Source organism: Hemitrygon akajei, unplaced genomic scaffold (assembly GCF_048418815.1).
Source record: "Hemitrygon akajei unplaced genomic scaffold, sHemAka1.3 Scf000115, whole genome shotgun sequence".
Classification (NCBI taxonomy): domain Eukaryota; kingdom Metazoa; phylum Chordata; class Chondrichthyes; order Myliobatiformes; family Dasyatidae; genus Hemitrygon; species Hemitrygon akajei.
The window spans coordinates 1650519-1675401 of record NW_027332001.1 but is presented as its reverse complement, the minus strand read 5'-3'; the positions used below and the strand labels follow the sequence as shown (position 1 = coordinate 1675401).

The following is a 24883-nucleotide window of genomic DNA, read 5'->3' as shown; positions in this document are numbered from 1 at the left end:
TCACTGGCTCCACATGAGGCCTAGATCTCCATCAGGGAGGAGATACAGAAGCCTGAAGGGACTTTGAAAGCTTTGGCCACTCTTCAATATACAGTATTTCTGTTTTTAATAATCTATTCATCACACATAATTGATTTACTTGTTGATTATTATTTTAATTAATTTATTATTATTATCCATGCCAGAATATGTATTGCATTGAACTGCTGCTGCTGTCAACAAATTTCACGCCAAATGCCGGTGATAATAAACCTCATCCTGAATCTTGAATCTCACTGAAACCCACCGAATGTGGAAAGGTCCAGATAGGGTGGATGAGGAGAGGACTTTTCATATGGTGGGGTTAGCCATAACAGAGGGCACAGCCTGAAAACGGAGGAGCAACCTTTTAGAGCAGTTGAGGAGGATTTTATTTAGTCAAGAGAGCAGTGAACCTGTGGACTTCTGTGACACAGATGGCGGTGGGGGCCAAGTCTGTGGGTACATTTCAGGCAGAAGCTAATAGTTTACGGATCAGTCGAGGCATTACAGGATATGCCGAGGAGACAGGTGCATGGGGTTGGGTGAGAACTGGGATCAGCCATGCTAGAACGGCGGAGCAGACTCGATAGGGCTTAATGGCCTAATTCTGCTCCTATGTCTGATAGTCTTATAATGCGAGTGTCTGACACAGTGCAGATTGACACAAAATACTTATTACATTCGGCCGCGATTTCTTTGCTCTATTACTAACTCGCCAGCATCATCTTCCAGCGGTACAATATCAACTCTTGCCTCTCTTTTACTCTTTATATATCTGAACAACTTTTGATACCTGATATTATTGGCTCGCTTACCTTAATTTTTCATCATGTCACTCCTGTGTGTGTGTGTGTGTGGTTTTTTTTGTGTTGTCTCCTGTTGGTTATGTAAAAGATTTCCAATCCTCTCACTTCCCACTGTTTTCTTGCTGTATTACGTGACCCCGCTTTTGTTTTTATCCAAAACAGGAAAAAAATTGTGGATGCTGGAAATCCAAGCAACACATACACAAAATGCTGGAGGAACCTAGGAGGCCAGGCAGCATATATGGGAAATAGTAAACAGTCGACGTTTCGGGCCGAGACCCTTCATCAGGACTGGGGGGAAAAAAGATGAGACGTCAGAGGAAGAGGTGTGGGGGTTGGAGGGGTGGAAGACGTGGTAGGTGATGGGTGAAACTGGGAGAGGGGAAGCAGTGAAGGAAAAATCCTCTTTGGATTTTATTTCCTCAACGATTCTCAAAAGATCATTGCTAATGCCTCCACATCACTTCAGCCACCTCTTTCAGATCTCCAGGGTGTATACCATCTGATCTAGGTGACCTATTTACCTTCAGACCATCTCTGTTTCCCAAAGAACCTTCTCCCGAGTAACGTAACTTTACACATTCTGATACTTCCATATTCCTGCCAGTGTCTTCGAGAGGTAAGAGTGATGTACAAGACTTATTCAGTTCATCTGCCATCACCTTGCACCCTCACCCCATTACTAGCTGTCCAGCATCATTTTTCAGTGGTCCGATATCCACTGCAGCCTCTCTTTTACAATATATGTACCTGAAGAAAAATTTGGTATCCTCTTTAATATTGCGGGCTAGCTCATCTATGTATTCCATCTTTTCCTTCTTAATTATTTTAGTTGCATTCTGTTTGTTTTTAAAAGCTTCCCAATTCTCTAACTTCCTAATAATTTTTGCTCTGTGCCCTCTCCTTGGTTTTTACGTTGTCTTTGGTTTCTCTTATCAGCCACGGTTTTGTCACCTTACCTTTAGAATACTACTTCCTCTTTGTGATGTGTATATACCCTGTGCCTTCCGAATTGCTTCCAGAAATTCCAGCCATTGTTGTTATGTTTTCATCCCTGCATGTGTTCTTTTCAAATCAATTTTGACCAATTCTTCTCTCTTGCTCTCAAATGACAGATCTGACATTAATGTCAGGGTAACATTAATGTCACCTTCTCTAATGTCAGGATGAATTTGATCATAGTGTGGAGGAGCAGAGGGATCTGGGTACATGTCCACAGATCCCTGAAAGTTGCCTCACAGGTAAATAGGGTAGTTAAGAAAGCTTATGGGGTGTTAGCTTTCATAAGTCGAGGAATAGAGTTAAGAGACGCGATATAATGATGCAGCTCTATAAAATATAGTTTGGCCACACTTGGAGTAATGTGTCCAGTTCTGGTCGCCTCACTATAAGAAGGATGTGGAAGCATTGGAAAGGGTACAGAGGAGATTTACCAGGATGCTGCCTGGTTAAGAGAGTATGGATTATGATCAGAGATTAAGGGAGCTTGGGCTTTACTCTTTGGAGAGAAGGAGGATGAGAGGAGACATGATAGAGATGTATAAGATATTAAGAGGAATAGAGTGGACAGCCAGCGCCTCTACCCCCGGGCACCACTGCTCAGTACAACAGGACATGGTAAGAGGAGGGAAGTTCAAGGGGGATATTAGAGGAAGGTTTTTCACTCAGAGAGTGGTTGGTGCATGGAATGCACTGCCCAAGTCAGTGGTGGAGGCAGATACACTAGTGAAATTTAAGAGACTACTAGACAGGTATATGGAGGAATTTAAGGTGGGAGGCTATATGGGAGGCAGGGTTTGAGGGTCAGCACAACATTGTGGGCCGAAGGGCCTGTAATGTTCTGTACTATTCTATGTTCTATGTTTTATAATCAATACATTATTTCAGATAGGACAATCCATAATAACCATTCGGATATAATATTACAGGATAAACAAGCAGGAACATCTCCCCCAATAGATAAGACCATTCCAAACACACATACGTTCCTCAACCAGTGGAGCACCTCACCACAGGTATTGTTTGTGTCATCAGTCAGACAACCGAAATATTTTCTCTGTCAATCAGCTTCCAAATGTTGCTACTCTATCATTCGTTGTCACACCCCGCTGCTGATTCCCTTCTCCTTATCATGCGTTCTTACCCCGACCATCGTCCAGAGCCCCAAACTCTGCCCTGTGCAGACCCGCCTCTGGTTTCTGACCCTGCTCCGTTGAACATCCAACCAATGGTTTTGCATTCTGCTTTCAGTCTTTAGAGGACAGTGTGTTTTCTAACAACCCTTCAGAAGCAGGGAAAATGACCCATAATGTGGAAATGAGCCATGAATAAGGAGGGTATCTCCCAAATTCATTCTTCCTCAGCTCAGAGATTTCAGGGGTAAAGAACATCTCAGACAGAACTGCAGTCAGCTCAATTTCCTCAGTCTGCAGAAAATTCAGGGAAACATCTTCATCCACAGGATGGTGACTGTTTGGAACCCATCACCACAGGGAGAGCAAGAGGTGAACAACAGGGGAAGATTTAAAAGGACTGTCCTGGAACAGAATCACTGGCCGGGGCCAGCTGGCCTGAGTTGACCCTCTACTGTACACTAGGCGTGTTATAAACTCACTAAGTACCAGAGACAGAGTTTAAAATAGAACTGATTTATTTGTTTTAGATCCAGAATATTAAACTCCAGTCCCATTAAAGGTGAATGTGCAGCAGAAGACACTCCTCCCATGCCCAGTGACCAGGGTGCAGAACTGGGTGTGGTGAGCAGCAGCAATAATTGCAGAGTTCAGCACCGACAGTCACTCTCGAAATTGCATTCAGCAACTTTGATGGACAAATATCCAGCTTGCAGCTTATTGAAACTTCCTCCCCAGTGTAAACCCGGTAGTCTGTCACAAGTATAACAATGTTTAGGTTACGACTATAAAAAACAGGGATTTGGAGTGCGGGTCTATCCAATGAGAGAAATGTTCCTTCTTGTGAGTCTGGAAGAGAGATTTTCATGGTCTTTTGCTGGGGAGAGATGAGAAGACGTAAATGGAGAGACTGGGCTCTGTTTCTTTTTTTTTGTTTTCTTTACTAAGCAGGTGAACGGCCTCTCTCCAGTGTGAACTCGCTGGTGTACCTTCAGCTTGGATGACTGAGTGAATCCTTTCCCACAGTTTGAGCAAGTGAATGGCCTCTCTCCAGTGTGAACTCGCTGATGTACCTCCAGTTTTGATAACTGAGTGAATCCTTTCCCACAATCTGCGCAGATGAACGGCCAAACCCCAGTGTGAACTCGCTGATGTACCTTTAGTTGGGATGACAAAGTGAATCCCTTCCCACAGTCTGAGCAGGTGAAAGGCCTCTCCCCAGTGTGAACTGACTTGTGTGCCAGCAGGTCGGATGACCGAGTGAATCCCTTCCCACAGTCTGAGCAGATGAACGGCCTCTCTCCAGTGTGAAATTGCTGATGTTCCTTCAGTTTAGATGACTGAGTGAATCCCTTCCCACAGTCTGAGCAGGTGAACGGCCTCTCTCCAGTGTGAACTCGCTGATGTATCTTCAGTTTATCTGAGCAAGTGAATCCTTTCCCACAGACTGAGCAGGTGTATGGCCTCTCTCCAGTGTGAACTCGCTGATGTTTCTTCAGATTAGATGACTGAGTGAATCCCTTCCCACAGTCCGAGCAGGTGAACGGCTGCTCCCCGGTGTGAACTCGCTGGTGAGCCATTAGGTCAGATGACCGAGTGAATCCTTCCCCACAAATTCAGCAGTTGACCAGCCTCTGCCCAATGTGAACTGACTGGTGTGTCCACAGGTGGAAAGACCAACTGAATCCCTTTTCACACACAGAACAGGTGAATGGCCTTGTCCCAGTGTAAACTTGCTGATGTCCCTTCAGTTGAAATGTCCAACTGAATCCATTCCCACCGTCTGAGCAGATGAATGGGTTCCTTCCCCCTTGTTTAAAATGACAGGCATGGCAGTCAGTCAGATGATAGAGTGAATCCCTCCCCACAGTCTGAACAGGAAGGATGATCGAGTGAATCCCTTGCTCCACTTCTTAAATATCTGGACAGACAGCAAAACTGGCGTGTTGTGTTCGAGATTCCCGTAGACAAATTCCTTGTCATTTTTAACCTGTAAAAAGATTTACAGAATCAATCCATGGGTGTAGGACAAAATTTCAGATGAGATCACTTGAGTTGTCAAGGTATGATCTGACAACACACTGTTACAGTGAAGTTCAACCCAAGTTGGAGAGAAATCATCTTCTAACTGCACACAGTGCTGGCATCTGGAATGACCCTCAAACTCTCTGATGCTCTTCCTGTGTCTATAAGAATGGGGCACTTCTGCCATCTCCAATCTGTGACCTGGCTCAGTTTGACTCTCTCCATTGGTATTATTCCATGTTCCCACTGAGCTGCATGGTTTCCTGTTCCCACAGTAACCGAAACACTCTCACACAAAAAGCCAGCAGTGCATTCCATGCACCCACCATCCTCTGTGTAAAAAAAGTTACCCCTGACATCCCCTCAGTATCAATTTTCAAGCACCTTAAAATTCTGCTCTCTTGTGTTAGCCATTTCAGCCCTGGGAAAATAACCTCTGGCTATGCACACGATCAATGCCCCTTATCATCTTATACAACTAAAAAAGCTCTTAACATGAACAAGGACATTACACATTATACGTGATCGAGTTCATCTGCACTCTCACACAACCTATGTCGCAGGCCTGAAATGGGTAATGGAGGATTTTCTCACCAAAGCTCTTGTACATTATCCATATGTGGTTTGCTTGCTAAACTACGCTTTAAAAAGTCAGATTTCCAAATATCCCTCCACTTCTTCCCACTTGCAAATTCTCCAGCAACTTTTGCATCGCCACAATACACACAGGTAACACCAGTTTCTATATTGGACATAAATATTTCCCCTGAACCCATCTGAGGAATTGAGGATATATAAAAAAATCATTTTGAACCTATGTAACCTCTGGCTAAAAGAATAATTGGGACTGAATCGGAATTTTGAACTGAAGTGAACTCCGTTATCAGCATTTAGCTAAGACAGGCTCAATACCAGTTCTCTGTGGCTTGCAGAGAGACACACTGAGAGCTGATGACATTATACATTGTACTCTCATTAGCTGATAACATTATACACTGTACTCTTGCTTGAGTAAGTGGTGGAGGACTCACTGATAAGGACAGGAATGAACTTCTGTTTGTAATTAAATCAGAGCCTTGCAGAGGGAATAACTGACAAGGACTGGACTGTACATCCATCTGTAATTAAAACCTTGATTTAGTGAACTCTCAATTCTAAGTAATTAAGTTTTGCACCAACAGACTTGGTTGTACCAGTTCAAACAACATATTGCAATTGTAATGTATGGGCTTACTATGTACAGATATACGACTGTAACCTGACTAAGTCAGTGCACTTGTTAGATAGTGGACAACTAATACAACTAATCCCTTTGACAACTGGGTCTCAAACTCCTGCAGGGGAATGCGCAATAAACTGTGGAAATGATAAGAAACTGGACTCCCGAGTTTTAATTGGATTCAACTTTTAACATTTGTCATCATGAACACGATCCCAATACAGGGAGTGCCAAGCAGACGGGCTGAGCAAGTGGCTGGATCACTCTGGGGACTGCAGAGAGTGACCGGGTGCCCAATGGGTATTTTACCTTTTGTCACTCTCCGTTAGTTCATTTGGAGGTACGGTCCCTCGCCCAAGGCTGATTGCTTAGCTTGACGGGATCAGGAAAGAATCTGTCGAGAGGCTCCTATAAGGCAAAATTTTGCTAAGTGGGCAGGAGGCGGTACCAGGTAAATTTTACTAAGTGGGCAGGAGGCTTACTTGCCAGGTAATTTCATTCATTGAGCAGGAGGTGCCAGCCGGGTAAAGTTACCCGATCGATAATTGAGCAGGAGGCTTTGTGCCGGGTAAATGACAAAGAGAACATTGTGAGTTTTCCAGACAAGGAAAAAGATTTTCAAATGTTGAGTGCAGCGCTGAATAAGAAATCAGGGAACAAAATGTGGCCACGGACGGGGGAGGGTGCAGGAGCCTGGGTTATTACCTCCCTGAGAACAAGCAGTAAATTTGATATGGAAAAAGAACTGTGGAAAGAAGTGGAAATTGTTGAAAAGGGAATGGAAGGAAAAGCAGATATGAAGAGGAACAGTATATTATTAGCAAGTTGGAGTAATAATGCATGTGACAACGGGATAGATGTATGTAATGCAAAGGTTGGGAGACGCTAAAAGTGAAGTGTGAATGGGTGGATGGATGCCGAAAATGAGAGCAGGAAGAACAAAGTAAGCAAACCAAGGCTGGTCCTGATAGGAGAGAAGGGCAGGAATGTCAGACAGACATACTTGATTGACCCCGAGGGAAATTGGGTTTCGTTACATACTGATAGGGAAACAAGGGATCCCAAACCCATGTCTGTCATACCGACCCTGTTTGAGGACAGTGACCGTGATGAGGAGTGGGAACCCCCCCCCCCGTACCTCTCCTACCTTACCAGGGGCCAAGTGCACCCAGTGCTCCCAAGCCCCAACGGTGGCCGCTCGGGTAAAACAGCGGGACGGGGGGGGGGGGGGGGGGTGTCACTTTACCATGTGATCCTGAAAGGGAATACAGAGGTTTATTCCGAGACAGGGAGGGAAGAATCCAATAAAACCCCAGTTAATGGCTCCACAAAGACAATTCCCACCTGAATGCTGCCCAATCTAGGACTAGCAGGAGGGACAGCCCTCAGTGATTCCTGTGTATGCTCCCTGGAAGCCTCAGGAAACGATAATGATCATGAATCAGGCCCCAGATAGAAAAGAAAATCCAGCACAGTGTGTCCGCAATACAAAAATGTTTAATGCAACTCCACAAGATTTATTCGGTCTCTGCTGCATGATTCTCTCAGCTGATGAGGGGTGGAAATGGAAGGCAGATTTGAGATACCAAACCTATCAGGAGTTACAGGCGGGAAACCATAATGAGAATGAACAGACAGACCAGATCATTCAAGCCTTGGAAAGGGCTCTCCAGCAACCTGTAAACATCACTAAAGTACCTGAATGGAAACCTAAGCCTGGGGAATCGGGACCAGACTATTGAGAGCGAGTTGTGGCCTGCTACGGCACCTTCGCAGGAGACCAAGCCTTTAATGATGGGAATCTGTCCCCCCAGTTCAATGCCCTACTGCTCCAATGCTTACCAACTAAGTTAGCCAACATGATTGAAACAAATAATATGGATTGGCCTGACAATGACTGAAATCAAATGCGACGAGCTTTGACATATTACTGGGACCTGACTTTCGAACCTCGATCAACCCTGAAGGGAACTAATAGTAAAGGTGAATATGTTCAGTGGAAAGAAGGATGCAAGCGGCCTATATCTGGGGATCAGAAATGGGAACAGAAGAACAGAAAGCTGCCACGGGACAGGTGGGGAAAACAACCCGTTTAGAAATGGACAAGCAAGGATGCTTCCTACTGTGATTTCCACCCCTCAGGAAGAGCCCAGTGTAATATTGCAAGTTGCTGGAATTTCAATTCCGTTTATGATTGATATGGGGGCAACCTCAACCACTCTCGATCAGGAAGCAGTATCAGAAAAGGGATTCCAGCTATCAGACGCTACAATCACTGTGTCTGGCTTTGAAGGCATAGGATGTACATATTCACATAATCAGCCACTGCAGGTGGAATTCCAGGGGAACCAGTGTGAGGTTTCATTTACACTCACCACCAGTCGGGGATGTAATCTAGCAGGGAGAGACTTGCTCTGTCTGTTGGAAGTAGAGATTCTATGCACAGACAATGGAATCACCCTGCAACTAGTGAACAACCGACAGCTTCCCCAATTTCCGAACCCCCCCAGTGGTGGGCACTTAATCCGGACTCCACTGAGTTTGAACCCCTTCTGCCAGCGGCCGACTCTCGTGTGACTCTGTACTTTGACCCTACGGGGTGCTCAACTGAGGAAAGCCATATTTATGCAGCCCTCGAGGGACAGAATTTCCCATTCATGGTGATTGGACAGGTTAAAGGAAGAGAGGGCAGTTCATTACTGTCTAAAGTTCTGGATTCCCTTTGGCGACAGACAGGACTGGTGTTTGCCCATACCAGCATCAGGGTTTGCCCTGGGTTCCCTGCCTACACCCTGACAAAACAAGCCTCCAGCACGAAAGGAGACTGGCAAGATTTCCTGTGGGCCAACTCCGATACTGGAAGGAGTCGGAAGTGAAGACGGGACATCTAGTAAAACTCTCTTTTAATATTGACAAAACCCAAGATGTTGCACCACATCTCTGGGCAATTTCAGGCCTTGAAGTCGGCTGCACCAACTGCCCCCTGTCTGGATCACAGTGAAAGAAGGACAGACTCTCCCATCCATTCTGCAATACCCCCTCTAGCCCGTCCGGATCACTGTGAAAGAAGGACAGACTCTCCCATCCGTTCTGCAATACCCCCTCTAGCCCGAGGCAACGTTTTATGAGGATGGAAACTCTTTTGTGGATCGAGCAGGAAAACGATATTCTGACTATGCGATAGTGACGGACAGTGAAATAATTGAACAGGCATCTTTTGAAGCAGCTGTCTCCGCCCAGAAGGCTGAGCTGTTTGCTCTGACTCGTGCCTGTATCCCAGCAACAGACTAAAGTGGGAACGTTCACACAGACTCCCGTTATACATTTGGAATTGTACATGACTACGGGGCTCTCTGGGAACATGGGGATTCCTGACTTCCTCTGGCCACCCCATTAGTAATGCCACCTTTGTAAACAACTTACTCACCGCTCTACAGCTACCTCGAGTTTCGGCTATTATTAAATATGCAGCCAACGTCCGTATGTCTAACCTGGTCACTACAGGCAATGCTTTAGCAGGTTAGACAGCGAAAAGTGCGGCACAATCCTCGGTAGTTGTAGTTTGCTCGGGTTCCCGTCAAGCAATCCTCCATGACTCAAGCAGAACGGGTTTGCCAGACATGCGGGAGGTACGTACTTTTCAGGGGGACGTCTCTGAGGATGAGCGCAAACTGTGGTCCCAGATGGGATGCCAGAAAGACCCCGACCTAGGTTTTTGGATCACTCAGTGGGGCAGGTTTGTGTTCCTACACAGTTTTTACCAATATTGGTCAATTATGTACATAATTGTACACACCTGGGAAAGGAGGGAATGGTTGGTATCCTGTACCCTGCACACCGGGTACGACTCCCTTGACAGGTGAAACTTTTCCGTGTCTACAAGTTGATTTTATTGAATTGCCTAGATACGTTGCTATAGATACTGCTTAGTTATGATAGACGTGTTTAGTAGATGGATTGAAGCTTTTCCAACTACCATTAATACTGCTGACTGTTGTGAAGGTATTGTTATGGGATATAATTCCCAGGTACGGCCTGGCAGAGATGCTGAGCTCTGACAATGGCCCACACTTTGTGGTGAAAGCAAACGAAGGGGTACGTAACAAACTAGCTATCCAGCAACAATTCCACTGTGTACACCACCCACGGGCCGCCGGTATAGTGGAAAGAGCCAATGCAACTCTGAAGAGTAAACTGGCCAGACTAACAGCAGAGACTGGACTCACTTGGTTGAAGGTCCGACCATTAGCCCGATTCCACATGAGGGTTACCCCACAGGGGAAAACAGGGTTGTCACCAGCTGAAATCATTTCTGGACGCCCCATGAGGACACCCTGGGAACAAAGTCTCAGGATTAAAGGCAAAGTGAATAAGAATAAGGAACCTTGGTTCTCGAGGGAACTCTGATAAAGAAAAAGAGAGATGTATGACATGTATAAGAAACAGGGAGCAAATAAGGTACTAGAGGAGTATAAAAAGAGTAAGAAAATACTTAAGAAAGTCAGGAGGGCTAAAAGAAGACATGAGGTTGCTTTGGCAGTCAGGGTGAAGGATAATCCAAAGAGCTACATTTGGTATGTTAAGAGCAAAAGGATAGTAAGGGATAAAATTGGTCCTCTTGAAGATCAGAGTGGTTGGCTATGTATGGAACCGAAAGAAATGGGGGAGATCTTAAATGGTTTTTTTGCGTCTGTATTTACTAAGGAAACTGGCATGGAGTCAATGGAAATAAGGCAAACCAGTATTGAGGTCATGGAACCTATACAGATAGAAGAGGAGAAGGTGCTAGCTATCTTGAGGTGAGTAGATAAATATCCAGGAACTGACAAGGTATTCCCTCAGACCTTGAAGGAGACTAGTGTTGAAGTTGCAGGGGCCCTGGCAGATATATTTAAATGTCGTTATCTATGGGTGAGGTGCCAGAGATTTGGAGGATAGCTCATGTTGTTCCGTTGTTTAAAGCAGGCTCTAAAAGTAATTCTCGAAATTATAGGCTGGTAAGTTTGATGTCGGTAGTGGGTAAAATATTGGAGGAGTACTAAGAGACAGGATCGACAATTACTTAGATAGACAGGGTCTTATTAGGGAGAGTCAACATGGCTTTGTGTGTGGTAGGTCATGTTTAACAAATCTATTAGAGTGTTTTGAGGAGGTTACAAGGAAAATGGATGAAAGCAGGGCAGTGGATGTTGTCTACATGGACTTCAGTTAGGTCTTTGACAAGGTCCCGCATGGGAGGTTAGTTAGGAAGATTCAGTCGCTAGGTATAGATGGTAAGGTAGTAAATTGGATTAGACATTGGCTCAATGGGAGAAGCCAGAGATTGGTAGTGGAGGATTGTTTCTCTGAGTGGAGGCCTGTGACTAGTGGTGTGCCACAGGGATCAGTGCTGGGTCCATTGTTATTTGACAACTATATCAATGATCTGAATGATAATTTGGTAAATTGGATCAGCAAATTTGTTGATGCTACAAAGATTGGAGGTGTAGTGGACAGTGAGGAAGGTTTTCAAAGCTTGCAAAGGGATCTGGACCAGCTAGAAAAATGGGCTGAAAAATGGCAAATGGAGTTTAATACAGACAAGTGTGAGGTATTGCACTTCAGAAGGAAAAACCAATGTAGAACAGATAAGGTAAATGGTGGGGCACTGAGGAGTGCAGTAGAACAGAGGGATCTAGGAATACTGATACAAAATTCCCTAAAAGTGGCGTCACGGGTAGATAGGCTAGTAAAGAGAGCTTTTGATACATTGGCCTTTATGAATCAAAGTATTGAGTATAAGAATTGGAATGTTATGGTGAGGTTGTATAAGACATTGGTGAGGCCGAATTTGGAGTATCATGTGCAGCTCTGGTCACCGAATTACAGGAAGGATATTAATAAGGCTGAAAGAATGCAGAGAAGGTTTACAAGGATGTTGCCGGGACTTGAGAAACTGAGTAACAGAGAAAGGTTGAATAGTTTAGGACTTTATTCCTTGGAGCGCAGAAGAATGAGCGGAGGCTTCATAGAGGTATATAAAATTATGATGGGTATAGATAGAGTGAATGCAAGCAGGCTTTATCCACTGAGGCTAGGGGAGAAAAAAACCAGAGGACATGAGTTAAGGGTAAAGGGCAAAAAGTTTAAAGGAAACATTGGGAGGGGGACTTCTTCACAACTGGTTCTGACAGAGGCATAACTGGTTCTTCTGGGCACATTCTGTCTCACTCCCAACTATTCCCTACCTTCCTTTGTGCAGGTACGTAATGTCTAAAGGACCAGTGTTTGAGTAAACAAGACTCACCAAACTTTCTCCTGACTGAATCACTGGAATCTCCGAGTCAGATGGGTTCTCTCCAATTGATGCGCTCAGTCCTCGGGCTGGTTCACTTGTTGCTGTTCTCTCGTCTTCAGTCGTGGTTTTTCTTCCAATAAATCTCTCACTGCAGGTCTAACTTTAACATGAAAGATAATGAAGCACGTTAACAATGAAAAGGAGAACCAAACATTTCTGCTTAATGTTACTAGGAACAAAACTCACTGAAATTTAAACGTTGAAGGCAAATATAATGATCTCAGTGAACAATCTTTTATTGTCCCTCACATGTCACAAAACGATATGGGATAAGAAGGAGCCATCATTCAGTCATGGTAAGACATAAGACAAAGGAACAGAATTAGATGATTCGATCCATCTGGTCTGCCACACCATTCAACCAGGGCTGATTTTTATTCCAACACCATATTTATGCCTTCCTCCTGTAACCCTGAAGCTAATTAGCAATCTGGAATATATTAATCTCTGTCATAAATATACCCAAATCGCAGCCTCAACCAACCTCTGTGGCAACAAATTCCATAGATCAGACATCTTTTGGCAAAAAAAAATTTCTCAACTGAATTTTAACGGGAAGCATGTTTGTTCTGAGACCGTGCTGTCAGATCACAGACACTCCGTCTAATGGAAACATCCTCTCCATGTCCACTGTATCCAGGCTTTTCAGCATTCGGTAGGTTTATTTAACCATACATCCCCCCACCACCCCCACCGTCCCTCTGAACTCCATTGAGCACAGGTCCAGAACCATCAAATGCTCCTCATACATAAAGCCGATCATTCCTGAGATTATTCATGTAAACCTTGTTGGCAACAACTCTACTGAACACATTTCCAGGAATAACAAACAAATTGGTACCAGGATAATTTAAAGTGAAACGTTGTGCTTTCTTTACTGTTCTACTATCACATGTGCTGGCGTGTGGCCAAGTGGTTAAGGCGTTGGTCTAGTGATCTGAAGGTTGCTAGTTCGAGCCTTGGCGGAAGCTGCGTGTGTGTCCTTGAGCGACGACACAGGTGCCAAGCTGTATGGGTCCTAATGCCCTTCCCTTGGACAACATCGGTGGTGTGGAGAGGGGAGACTTGCAGAGACTCTAACGGAGGCCTACAAACTATCACAGCCATTTCCATTTCCAGGTTAAAATAGATCCATTTCATGAAATATAAACCAAGAAATAAAAAGAAACTGGAATTACCAGAAACTGGAATTACACTCAGCAGGTAAGGAACAGCTTACAATACAATTCAATTAATAACATTTCATCAGAATGACTTCAAACATTTTCAGTTTTTAGTGCAGATCTCCAGCACAGCTGCGTGATTTCCACTGTGTGACAGTGGGGGGGGGGGGGGGGGGGGGGGATTTCCAAACACAGTTTGAACACCAGACTTAGGGTCTATTTCTACTGTTGTAAACACAGAACAACCCATTTACTCACAGCCTCTCCCTGTGAGGATGAAATGGGAACTCATCCTCTCCTTAGATTGGCAGTCATTGCTTCCAAAGGAACTCCAGAAACAAACATCTGATCCCAGACCAGAAATACTCACTCAACACCTCACAAGCCCAAGCAGCTCGTTCCCCGGGTCCATTTTACCTGGATCAAAAACTGTTATATCCCAAGACCCAACCTCACAATCACACAGCTGAATCTGCCAGTCACCGACCCTGAGAGTCTGACACATCGTCGCCACATCTCATACTGGGTAGTGCAATCCGGGATTTCACCACAACCAATGTCCAGCTGCTCGAAATTTCTGCTTCATTGCAGAACGAGCAACCAGCCCCATCTGTAGAAGCACAATCCAATGTCAAAGCCAGAACACCAGCAGTTCCATATGCCTGGAATACCGATCACAGGATTAGAGCCCAAGCACCAACTCTCCCAGTACTCTTTGCTGCCAGTAAAATGCTGCAGTGTGTCAGTCCGTCACTGTTCATAAACTAGCACCTCCACACCAATGCACAACAGAACTGGGACCTGATGACCCTCCGGCATTCCAGCTGACAATAACCGATTCTGAAAATGACTCAGCGAGGACAAAGGTACAAAAGAACACTTCACAATGAAGACAAGGGTTGGAAGAAAGTTTGCTGATATATAACATTGAGGAGGTGGGATACAAGGCGGACTGAGGATGACCCAGATGGTTGATGTATATCACTGAAGTGGGGTTGGGGGGTGAGAGGAGACTGGACAGAGGTTGAACAAGATGAGCAGATGGAACCAGGTGGGAGAAGGGATCAAGGACGATCACTGATGGTCCTCCAGCAACTGAATGAATAGTACATACTATGGTACAAAAGATTCTAAAATGACAGAATTAGCAAAAACAACAAGAACTTTGCCAGATATACTTTGACCCTCACCAAATTTTTATCAGCACACCATAGAAAGTTTCCCATCCGGACACTTCACGCTTTGCATGGTAACTGCTCCGCCCGTGACTGTGAGGAACGGCAGAGACCTTTGGATACAGATCGGCACATCACAGAAACCATTCTCCCCCCTAGACTTCCCAGTACCTCGGTAAAGCAGGCAGTGAAATCAAAGATCCCCACAACCTGGGACGTTCTCCTTTCTCACCCACCCCAGTCCGGGAGAAGACACAACCGCCATAAAGCTCCAGGAAGCGAGATGAGTTGGAGGATGAGTGACCGCCCATCTGGAGATTGTGAACATGCACAAAGAGATCGTTACATCTGCGGTTAAATGGGAGGGGCAAATAGGATCACATGACTGGTGGGGTCTAACACCCCAGGCATGGACTCCAGCTTCCCAGGACTCTGTGGAAATAAACAATCTTGCCCCTCACATCTCCTCTCACCTTAAATGTGTCAGACATTTCAACCCCCAGGAAAAACATACCCTCTGTCCAATCTATCTATTCCTCTTGTAATCTGATAAACGTCCATCCAGTCTCACCCCAGCCTGCGCCGCTCTGGAGAAAACAACACGTTTCTGCAACCCCTTCTTATAGCTCATGCCCTCTAATCCAGGCAGTGTCCTGGTAAACCTCTTCTGCGCCCTCCCCAAAGCCCCGACATCCTTCCGAGAATGGGGGCAACCAGAACTGTATGAAACACTCCAGATGTGGGCTGACAAGTTTTACAAAGCTGCAACACAACGTCATGAGTTTTGAACTCAATGCTTCAACTAATAAAGACAACCACGCCATTTGCCTTCTTAACCACCCGATCAATCTGTGCAGTCTCTTTCAGGGAGCGATGAGCTTGGAGTCTAAGATCCCTCTGATCATCGACACTGGTCAGGGTTTTGCATTTAACACTGTACTGTCTCATACATTCAGGGGTGCAGTGCTACCAGAGCTCACCAGAGCGCCGCTCCGACACCTCTGTAAAAAAGTCAAAATAAACAAGCGGGGAATTTAACAAAGGCCGCATATTAAATAGAGGGAATTTTACGGAAGCGGGGGTGTTGGCTGGTGGGGAAAAATACCACTATTAACATTAGGATATTTGATCGCTTTTGGTGAAATCCTGGAGCTGTGACTGTTTTTTATTTAGGCATTTGTGAAATTCCTTCTCGCTCAATCCATTGTCCTAGGAAGCTGGGAAATACCTGCACAGAAGTGTAAGCATTTTTCTGCTCTTTCCAATGGGTACCATTGGATTTCAGGACGGAGCTATATTAAGCAAGGAATGAACATCGAAACCTAAGTTTTAAATTTGAAAACAATGAAAGAAAAATTCACTGCTCGCTTATCTTCGTCCTGATTTTGATCAAATACACAAGCTAATCATCCAAAATCCTCTTCGACACCTGGATAAATTTAGTTTTGTTTTACAAGCCAAATGGGAAAAAAGACATTTCTAGGCTTTAAGCAAATTTTATGTCATTTCAACTATCATTAATAGCAGATCAACCCCTTGGCCTCGCTCCACCAACTGTAGCTGATGGGAAAGAGGCTCTCTTTCTCTTTGTGTTGATAGGAAAAAGAGTAATTTAGTGAGGCAATGAATGAGACAAAACACATTTCCAAACCTCCCAAATGGTTGCTCTCCTCCCCTGTTAACATTTATCACTACCAACATACCAAATTTTCTATTCGTATAGATGCGATAATAATTTATGTAAAGATTCAAGCTTCTTTAACTTTTTATATATTTAAAGACTAAACAGGATCTGTTAAGGTTTAACCATGTAACACTCAATGTGTGACGATATTGTGAGTATCAACACTCACAGGTACACTTCCCGTCCAACCATTTCTCCGAGAGAAACTGTACGAGGCAGAGTTGCCAACTTACCACTTTTGAGACTAATATTTACCAATATTCGTGGCTTTAGCAATAGTTCATCAGAGGTTCTTTTTTCATACTTGATTACTTGGTTCCAATTTAGGTGGCTAAAAGTGTAAAAAAATGAATTGGTTTATTTCTGTTATTTTTATACCTCTGAGGAACACTGCTAAGCGCTGCGGGCCCTGCCGTCTGCTCTGACTCAGTCGTATTAGTGAGGCTACATCTGTGGTGGTCCGTGGATTACTCGCTAATCCTAAAGTAAATTTTTCTCACTAACAAACCTTTGGCTTCTAAGCAAACAAAGTTATTTTACTTGCTTGATAATTATATTCTATGATAATCAGTTAAGTGCAACCATGCAATACTTTGTCATATTATTAAGTATTATATGCTTAATTGTACCAGTTATACACTGAAATGTAGTGATAGGCTGTAATGTTGTTAATGTCTTAACTATCACTATATTTCTGTGGAGCCCTGGAATTCATATATTTCTTTCATCTTGGTTTACTGCTTGACATTATAGGAAACCCTATATCTGTCACACCCAATTTGTGTACCTGCTCATTACACGAATGGGGCAAGGCAGTTGCCCAGTACATGAAATGAGCAGGTACACAAATTGGGTGTCACAAATTAGAAGTGATTGAGAAGTTCGTGACCCAAGGTAGAAGGAGTCAATTTTACAAAACCTAGCAATTTTCAATTATGTGAAACAGAAATACTACAGAAGTTATTAACTTCAAACTTTCTGCATAATCACTCAAAGAGTTGAACTACACGTGCAGGTACCGAGAGTTATATAACTTCAGGCCTTCTAACTTAGGCCACGAACTTATCAATCAACCAACATCCTCCCCCCGTACAGATCCGGCAGCTAAAAAATTGCCACTGCACCCCTGCTCCAGCCGTCCGGTAGAGCTCGGACCCGGCTCTTTCCCAATGTAACCGGCCCACATTTACACAACACTGGGATCATTCCCGACTCACCCCTGCTCGGATTGGAGAACCGCCAAAAGCGGCAGTCCGCACCGCGCATGCGTTCAACAGGCGTTTCTCCGCAGCGCCACCGGTGGCCGGAGGTCTGCTAATCGTTGCCTGCGGCCGGAGATCCGCACAGCGCCTCCAGTGGCCGGGGGCCAGAGGAACAACGATAGATAGATAGATAGATAGATAGATACTTTATTCATCCCCATGGGGAAATTCAACCTTTTTTCCAATGTCCCATACACTTGTTGTAGCAAAAACTAATTACATACAATACTTAACTCAGTAAGAACTAACTCAAAAAGCATTAATAATAGCTTAAAAATGTTCTTAAGTCCTGGCAGTTGAATTGTAAAGCCTAATGGCATTGGGGAGTATTGACCTCTTCATCCTGTCTGCGGAGCATTGCATCGATAGTAACCTGTTGCTGAAACTGCTTCTCTGTCTCTGGATGGTGCTATGTAGAGGATGTTCAGGGTTTTCCATAATTGACCGTAGCCTACTCAGCGCCCTTCGCTCAGCCACCGATGTTAAACTCTCCAGTACTTTGCCCACGGCAGAGCCCGCCTTCCTTACCAGCTTATTAAGACGTGAGGCATCCCTCTTCTTAATGCTTCCTCCCCAACACGCCACCACAAAGAAGAGGGCGCTCTCCACAACTGACCTATAGAACATCTTCAGCATCTCACTGCGGACATTGAATGACGCCAACCTTCTAAGGAAGTACAGTCGACTCTGTGCCTTCCTGCACAAGGCATCTGTGTTGGCAGTCCAGTCTAGCTTCTCGTCTAACTGTACTCCCAGATACTTGTAGGTCTTAACCTGCTCCACACATTCTCCATTAATGATCACTGGCTCCATATGAGGCCTAGATCTCCTAAAGTCCACCACCATCTCCTTGGTCTTGGTGATATTGAGACGCAGGTAGTCTGAGTTGCACCATATCACAAAGTCCTGTATCAGTTTCCTATACTCCTCCTCCTGTCCATTCCTGACACACCCCACTATGGCCGTGTCATCAGTGAACTTCTGCACATGGCAGGACTCCGAGTTATATTGGAAGTCTGATGTGTACAGGGTGAACAGGACCGGAGAGAGTACGGTTCCCTGCGGCGCTCCTGTGCTGCTGACCACCGTGTCAGACCTACAGTCTCCCAACCGCACATACTGAGGTCTATCTGTCAAGTAGTCCACTATCCAATCCACCATGTGAGAGTCTACTCCCATCTCTGTTAGTTTGTACCTTAAGATCTTGGGCTGGATGGTGTTAAAGGCACTAGAGAAGTCAAGGAATGTGATCCTCACAGCACAACTGACCCCATCTAGGTGAGAGAGTGATTTGTGCAGCAAATACGTGATAGCATCCTCCACTCCCACCTTCTCCTTATACGCAAACTGAAGCGGATCCCGGGCGTGCCTGGTTTGTGGCCTCAGATTCTGAATTATCAGCCGCTCCATGGTCTTCATCACGTGCGACGTCAAGGCAACAGGTCTGAAGTCATTCAACTCCTTTGGTTGTGGTTTCTTCGGAGAGGTAAATCACAAACACGACAAAGTCTGCAGATCCTGGAAATCCAAAGCAATACAAACAAAATGCTGGCCGAACACAGCAGGCCGGGTAGCAACGGGAATGGAAATCGGAATGAAAATGTTTGGACACCGGGAAGTCCCGCTCGGAGCGGATAGTTCAAAGGTTAATTTATTATCAGAGCAGGTGTCCATAAAAAACTCTTGAGTTTTTTTTTTCTTCTCCAGAGAACCACGAAACAAAGAAAGCATGAAAGTCGTTCACAGAGGAAAAATCAAACTTCCACTCCACCCCCCAGATCAAGAAGAACGGGATCCCAATCATCAAACCTCAAAACCCACCCCTCCGCACAAAAGGGAACAATAATATCGACCCCCGATAAAAAAAAAACACTCCTACCCTGCACAACTGCGGAGGAGCCGGTGTCACCAGTGTAGATGCGGTCGCATCGGGAGCAGCGGACACAACAGGCGACCCCAGAAGATTCACAGGTGAAGTGTCGCCTCACCTGGAAGGATGTTTGGACAACGGAGAGAGTTCGGCCGTCCGGCCCTTTCACTGTGACACCCCGAACTCCACATCAAATCCGTCCAAACGAATCTGGGCGAACTTTGATGAACAATAAATATAATTCCTCTCAGCGATCAGCTGTCTGAGTGATTCCCTGACTCTGAGAGGAAGGGGTATCTATGGTCCACACTGTCAGGGTGTTGAGTTCACCAGGAGACAAAGACTGCAGGGACGAGAGGTTTTCTGTTGACTAATACACTGTGTGTGGACCCCGCTGGCAATTCTGGTGTTGTGACCCGAATCGAGACAAACACCACGCTGCCCACTCCACCTACAACACGGCACAGCCGGACACATAACAGGGGACTTTACATCCCACAACACTGGATTCAGTGATGAAACCCGTCATTAATGTTGTTGTCCCACCGAAAAGTCCATTAAGTTGCTTTTAAATGCCAGCGCGCTCCCACAGGTGACGTCACACAGCTCCTCCTCACACGCCTGACGTCACACACGGGCTCCCGACACCGGGATCTTCCCTCACGTGCGCGTTGTCTTACGTCACCCACGCGCTGCTGTGCTCGAGCTTTATCGGTTTAACGGCTGGGCTAATAATCACGTGACCAGCCCCTTCCCCACCGCTGTCAACAGAGGATTCAGGAGCTGCGCTACTCCCATTGGTGCGAAGCGATGCCAATCACCGGTTACAACCAGTCGTGGAGGCGGACAAGCTGAGTGGGCGTTACCCCGCTGAGTCTGTCTCCCGCTCGAGTGCCGACCGCCTCATCAGAGCGGAGAAAACCTCAAAGTAAATGTCCGCTTTCTGATTTATTTCCATTTCCCTCCGAGGGAAGTTGGGGCGTTTGTGAAGCGTCTCCTGCGACCGGAGTCTGATGTATCGCCGAGAGGTAGGAGGAGACCGCTCGGCCCGTCGGTTTGATGCCGGCTCCCCGGGGAGGGGGGATTTTATTGAAAGGATGAAGATGGTGAGAGAGGGGGCGGACAGGATGTTTGTCCCGGTGGGACAGGAGGGGATCATCTGTGGAAATGTCTGAGCCCACGGTGGTGTCGAGCAGAGGGATTCACCACATTGGGGGCAAACACCGGCAGACTGTTGCCCTGCAAGCGGGGCCGATGGTCCGGACAAAGTGACAATTATTTGTGCTTTGTTGAGATTGTACCTGGAATATGGTGTAAAATCCCGCTCCCCACACTAACACGGGTTATACAGACCAAAGAACAAACTGCCGGAGGAACTCAGTGGGTCGGGCAGCATCTGTGGAGGGAAATGGACCGTCAACATTTCGGGCCGAGACCCTCCCTCTGGACTGAGAGTGGACGGGAAATAGTCAGAGAAAAGAGGTGAGGGGTGGGGATGGGGCAAGAGCTGGGGAGTGAGAGGTGGATCCAGGTGAGGGGGGAGGTGGGAAGGTGGAAATAGTGATAGGGGTGGGAGGTGAGTGGTTGGGGCAACACGGGGCTGCAGAAGATGGAAATTAATTCCATAGAGGATTAACAAAGAGGTTAGAGAGTATTTGTTATAGAGAGTGCAATGAAGATTCACCAGACTGATCTCTGGCGTGGTGGGTCATCATATGAAGAAAGATCAAATGTGATAACCCTTTCATTTAGGGAATCGAGGACTGAGAGGTGAACATATTGAAATGCACAACATCATTACCGGCTGAACCAGGGATCCCAGTCTCTGAAACAGGAATGGACTGTCTGGGACTGAAATGAGGGGAAATGTCTCCACTCCAAGGGCGGTGAATAGAAAGAAACATGTGGATAAGAGCAGCCGCCATCTTGTTGATGGTTACAGGGGCCGAATGGCCACCTCCTGCTGATTCTCACTTGATGTTTCAGTGTTCCTGTCCACTGAGTCCGGAGGAATGTGAACAGAAATTAGTGTTTATAAACACAGAACTGATTTAAATGAAACGTGAACATTTCCTGTTTGGGTCTGAATTATGTTTTGGACCTGGATGGGAATTGAGCCGGTGACTCTGTGACCTGGAGGTGGAGGGAAAGGGATCGGGGAAGATATGGTGTGGAAAAATAATCATGTATCTGGGGTAAATATGGAATAATGTGGGGAATGCGGTGGATGGGTCGGGCTGCGTGTGAGGGGAGAGGAGCAGTCTCACCGGTTCAGGTGGGAGACCCTCCACCCGTCACCTGATCCCGTTTCCCGTTCATGTTTTTCTGCAGATCTGCAGCATCTGCGGGTCACTGCTCTACGTGTCCGTGTAGCTTCATCTTTCCCCGTTCAGACAAGTCAGTGAGATCCGGATCTGTCACGTCCTCTCATTGTGGGTGGACAATGTTTTTTTTCTGCAAAAGTTTCTGCATGTTTCATTCACTGTTTCGACGTGCTGAAGTGCAGCCGATGTTTCTGGGTGTCTGACCCTTTTATGTGAGAATTTAGCCTTTTCTATTTATCTGAGCTTCTCATAAATGTGCAAAATTTAGTTCAGCTTCACTTCAGAATTTCCAAAGCAACACCCAGTCAGTCAAATTGCTCCACACAATTAAAATAGCTTATTATATTTTTTTCCATTTTTGTACTATATATATGTATATTCTTATTTTAAATCACAGTTGTTAAAATCTTTTGTTATGAATTAGGATCTACTGCTGCCACAGGGACAACGAATTTCATGACATATGCTGGTGCTATTAAACCTGATTCTGATATTGATATGGGAGACCCACCACCAGTCACCTGATCCCAGTTACTGCAGATCGTAATGTGAGATTGAAGCATTTTCCATATATTTGCTTTCCACAGAAATGGCAACAGTTCAGTTTCCTTCTGTGGTTCCAGAGCAGAAGCTCAGTCTGTCTAATATTTCCACACAATTAAAATGGGAAATTTGTTTATTATCATCATGTACTGAGCTACAATGAAAATCCTGCCTGATGTACCATCCACACAGATGGATACATTACAACAGTACATTGAGCTGATATACGACAAAACAAAGCATTATGGCTGCAGAGAAAGTGCAGTGCAGATAGACATATGGTGCAGGGTCACGTCGAGTTACATTGTGAGGTCGAGTCCATTTTATCATTCATTTGGCTTACAACCACAGACAGGAAGCCGTCCTTCAGCCTGGTGTTACGCACTTTAAGGCTTTTGTATCTCTCCGCCAATGTGGGAGCGGGTTTGCAGCAAGAATGTCCAGTTTATGAGGTTCTTTGAGTACATGGCCTGCTTTTCCGAGGTAGGGGAAGTGTAGGAAGAGTCCATAGAGTGGAGGCTTGTTTCTCTGATGTTCTCTGCTCTCCAAAGTTCTCTGCAGTTCCTTGCAGTCATGGGCAGAGCAGTAGCCAGACGAAGGTGTGAAGTATTGACAAGGAGCTCAGAGACCTCGGCCTTCACCCTGCCTTGTGTAGCTGGATCCTAGACTTCCTGTCAGATCCTCGGCAGGTGGTAACAGTGGGCTCCATCTCCTCTGTCTCTCTGACCCTCAGGACACATAACCCACAGGGTTGTCTCTTTGGCCCTCTCCTTTACTCTCTGTGCACCCATGACTTGTGTTGCCACCCACAGCTCCAATCTGCTAATTAAATTTGCTGACAGCACTACATTGATTGGCCTAATCTGAAATACTGATAACAATCAATCAAATGCCTTCTGACAAGGCTCGGTCCAAACAAACTTTTCACCCTTCTTCAGGAGATTGGTCAGAGGAAGAGCGATAGCAGCAAAGTACTTACAGAACTTACGATAATATCAATCCATTCCCAGAAACCTTCCAGCAGCCTTCTCAGCAGTCAGAATAGGAACTTGAGAAATTGCCTGGACTTTTGCCCGAACAGGAGCCAACTTGCTTTGACCTACAACATAGCCAATAGAGGTCACACTGGCATGGCCAAATTCACTCTTAGCCAAGTTAACTGTAAGGTTATCCTAGGAAAGCCTGTCAAATAGCTTTTCTACTGCAGAGATATGCTGTTCCCAAGTGCCACTCCCTGTAACTAAGTCATCAATATAGGTATCTGTGTGTTCTAACCCTCGAATTACAAAATCAGTCATTCTCTGGGATGTTCCTGGAGCATTCTTTCTTCCAAAAGGCAAAACATTGTATTCATACAATCCAGATGGTGTCACAAACACAGAAATTTCTCTACCTCTGTCCGTCAATGGAACACACCAATACCCTTTCAACAGATGAATCTTTGTAAGAAATTAGCTTTTCCAGCCTTATCGATGCAATCATCCACCCTAGGGATAGGATAGGCATCTGTTTTTGTTACTGCATTTACCTTTCTATAATCAGTGCAAAACCTAACAATACCATCAGGTTTGGGCACAATAATGCAGGGTGACTCCAATCACATTTTGAAGGCCTAATAATACCATTCTCCAGCATATACCCAATTCCCTGGTCAGCCAATTTACACTTTTCTACGTTCATGCGCAGTGGGTGTTGTTTAATCAGTTTGGCTTCACCAACATCTACATCATGTACTATGACCGTGGTTTGCTTGGGAACATCGGGAAATAAATCTTTAAACTTCAGAATTACTTCCTTCAGCTGTTGTTGTTGCTTTGGCTGCAGATGAGCCAACTTGTTATCAATGTTTTCTGGAACAACCAAGTTCATTCGCCTAACTGGGACCATGTTTGGCTTGTGAAAAGTCTCAGACGAGTCAATTGTTTCATTCTCAGGGTTGCCAGTTTCATTTGTTTTGACAACAACACACACAGATGGTACCTGCTTGTCAAAAAAGGCTTTATCATATTTATGTGTACCACCTGTGTTAGTTTACGTCGGTTGGGTGTTTTAATAACATAATTCACATCATTAATTTGAGAGACTATTTCATACGGTCTATTGAATTTCGCCTGAAGTGGATTCGTTAACATAAGGCAAGCACCTTATCTCCCACCTGGTATTTTCTTTCGCCAGCCCTGTTATCAAACCAACACTTCATTTTGTTTTGAGAAATCTTTAAGTTTTGTCTCGCGAGACTACTGGCTTGGTGTAGTTTATTTTTGAACTTCAAAACATAGTCTAACGAGTTAAAATGTACATCCCCATCAATCCACCGTTCCT

At 45.2% G+C, this 24883-nt stretch overlaps 1 protein-coding gene and 1 long non-coding RNA gene across 2 annotated transcripts in view; both read right to left on the bottom strand.

Annotated features, from left to right (window-relative positions):
* Positions 1-330: 330 nt before the first annotated feature.
* Positions 331-24883, bottom strand: part of LOC140723492 (uncharacterized) — a 53355-nt gene continuing 28802 nt past the window's right edge. Inside the window, exons 3-4 of the mRNA XM_073038059.1 lie at positions 3904-4479; positions 331-366 (exon numbers count right to left, since the gene is read on the bottom strand). Coding sequence (XP_072894160.1) covers positions 331-366; positions 3904-4479 — 612 coding nt within the window. The remainder of the gene's footprint in view (positions 367-3903; positions 4480-24883) is intronic.
* LOC140723474 (uncharacterized) lies at positions 15433-17801 on the bottom strand. The gene is made up of 3 exons (XR_012097909.1): positions 17780-17801; positions 16796-16893; positions 15433-15465 (listed from the first exon to the last, which is right to left on the bottom strand). It is a non-coding gene; the product is annotated as an uncharacterized lncRNA (long non-coding RNA).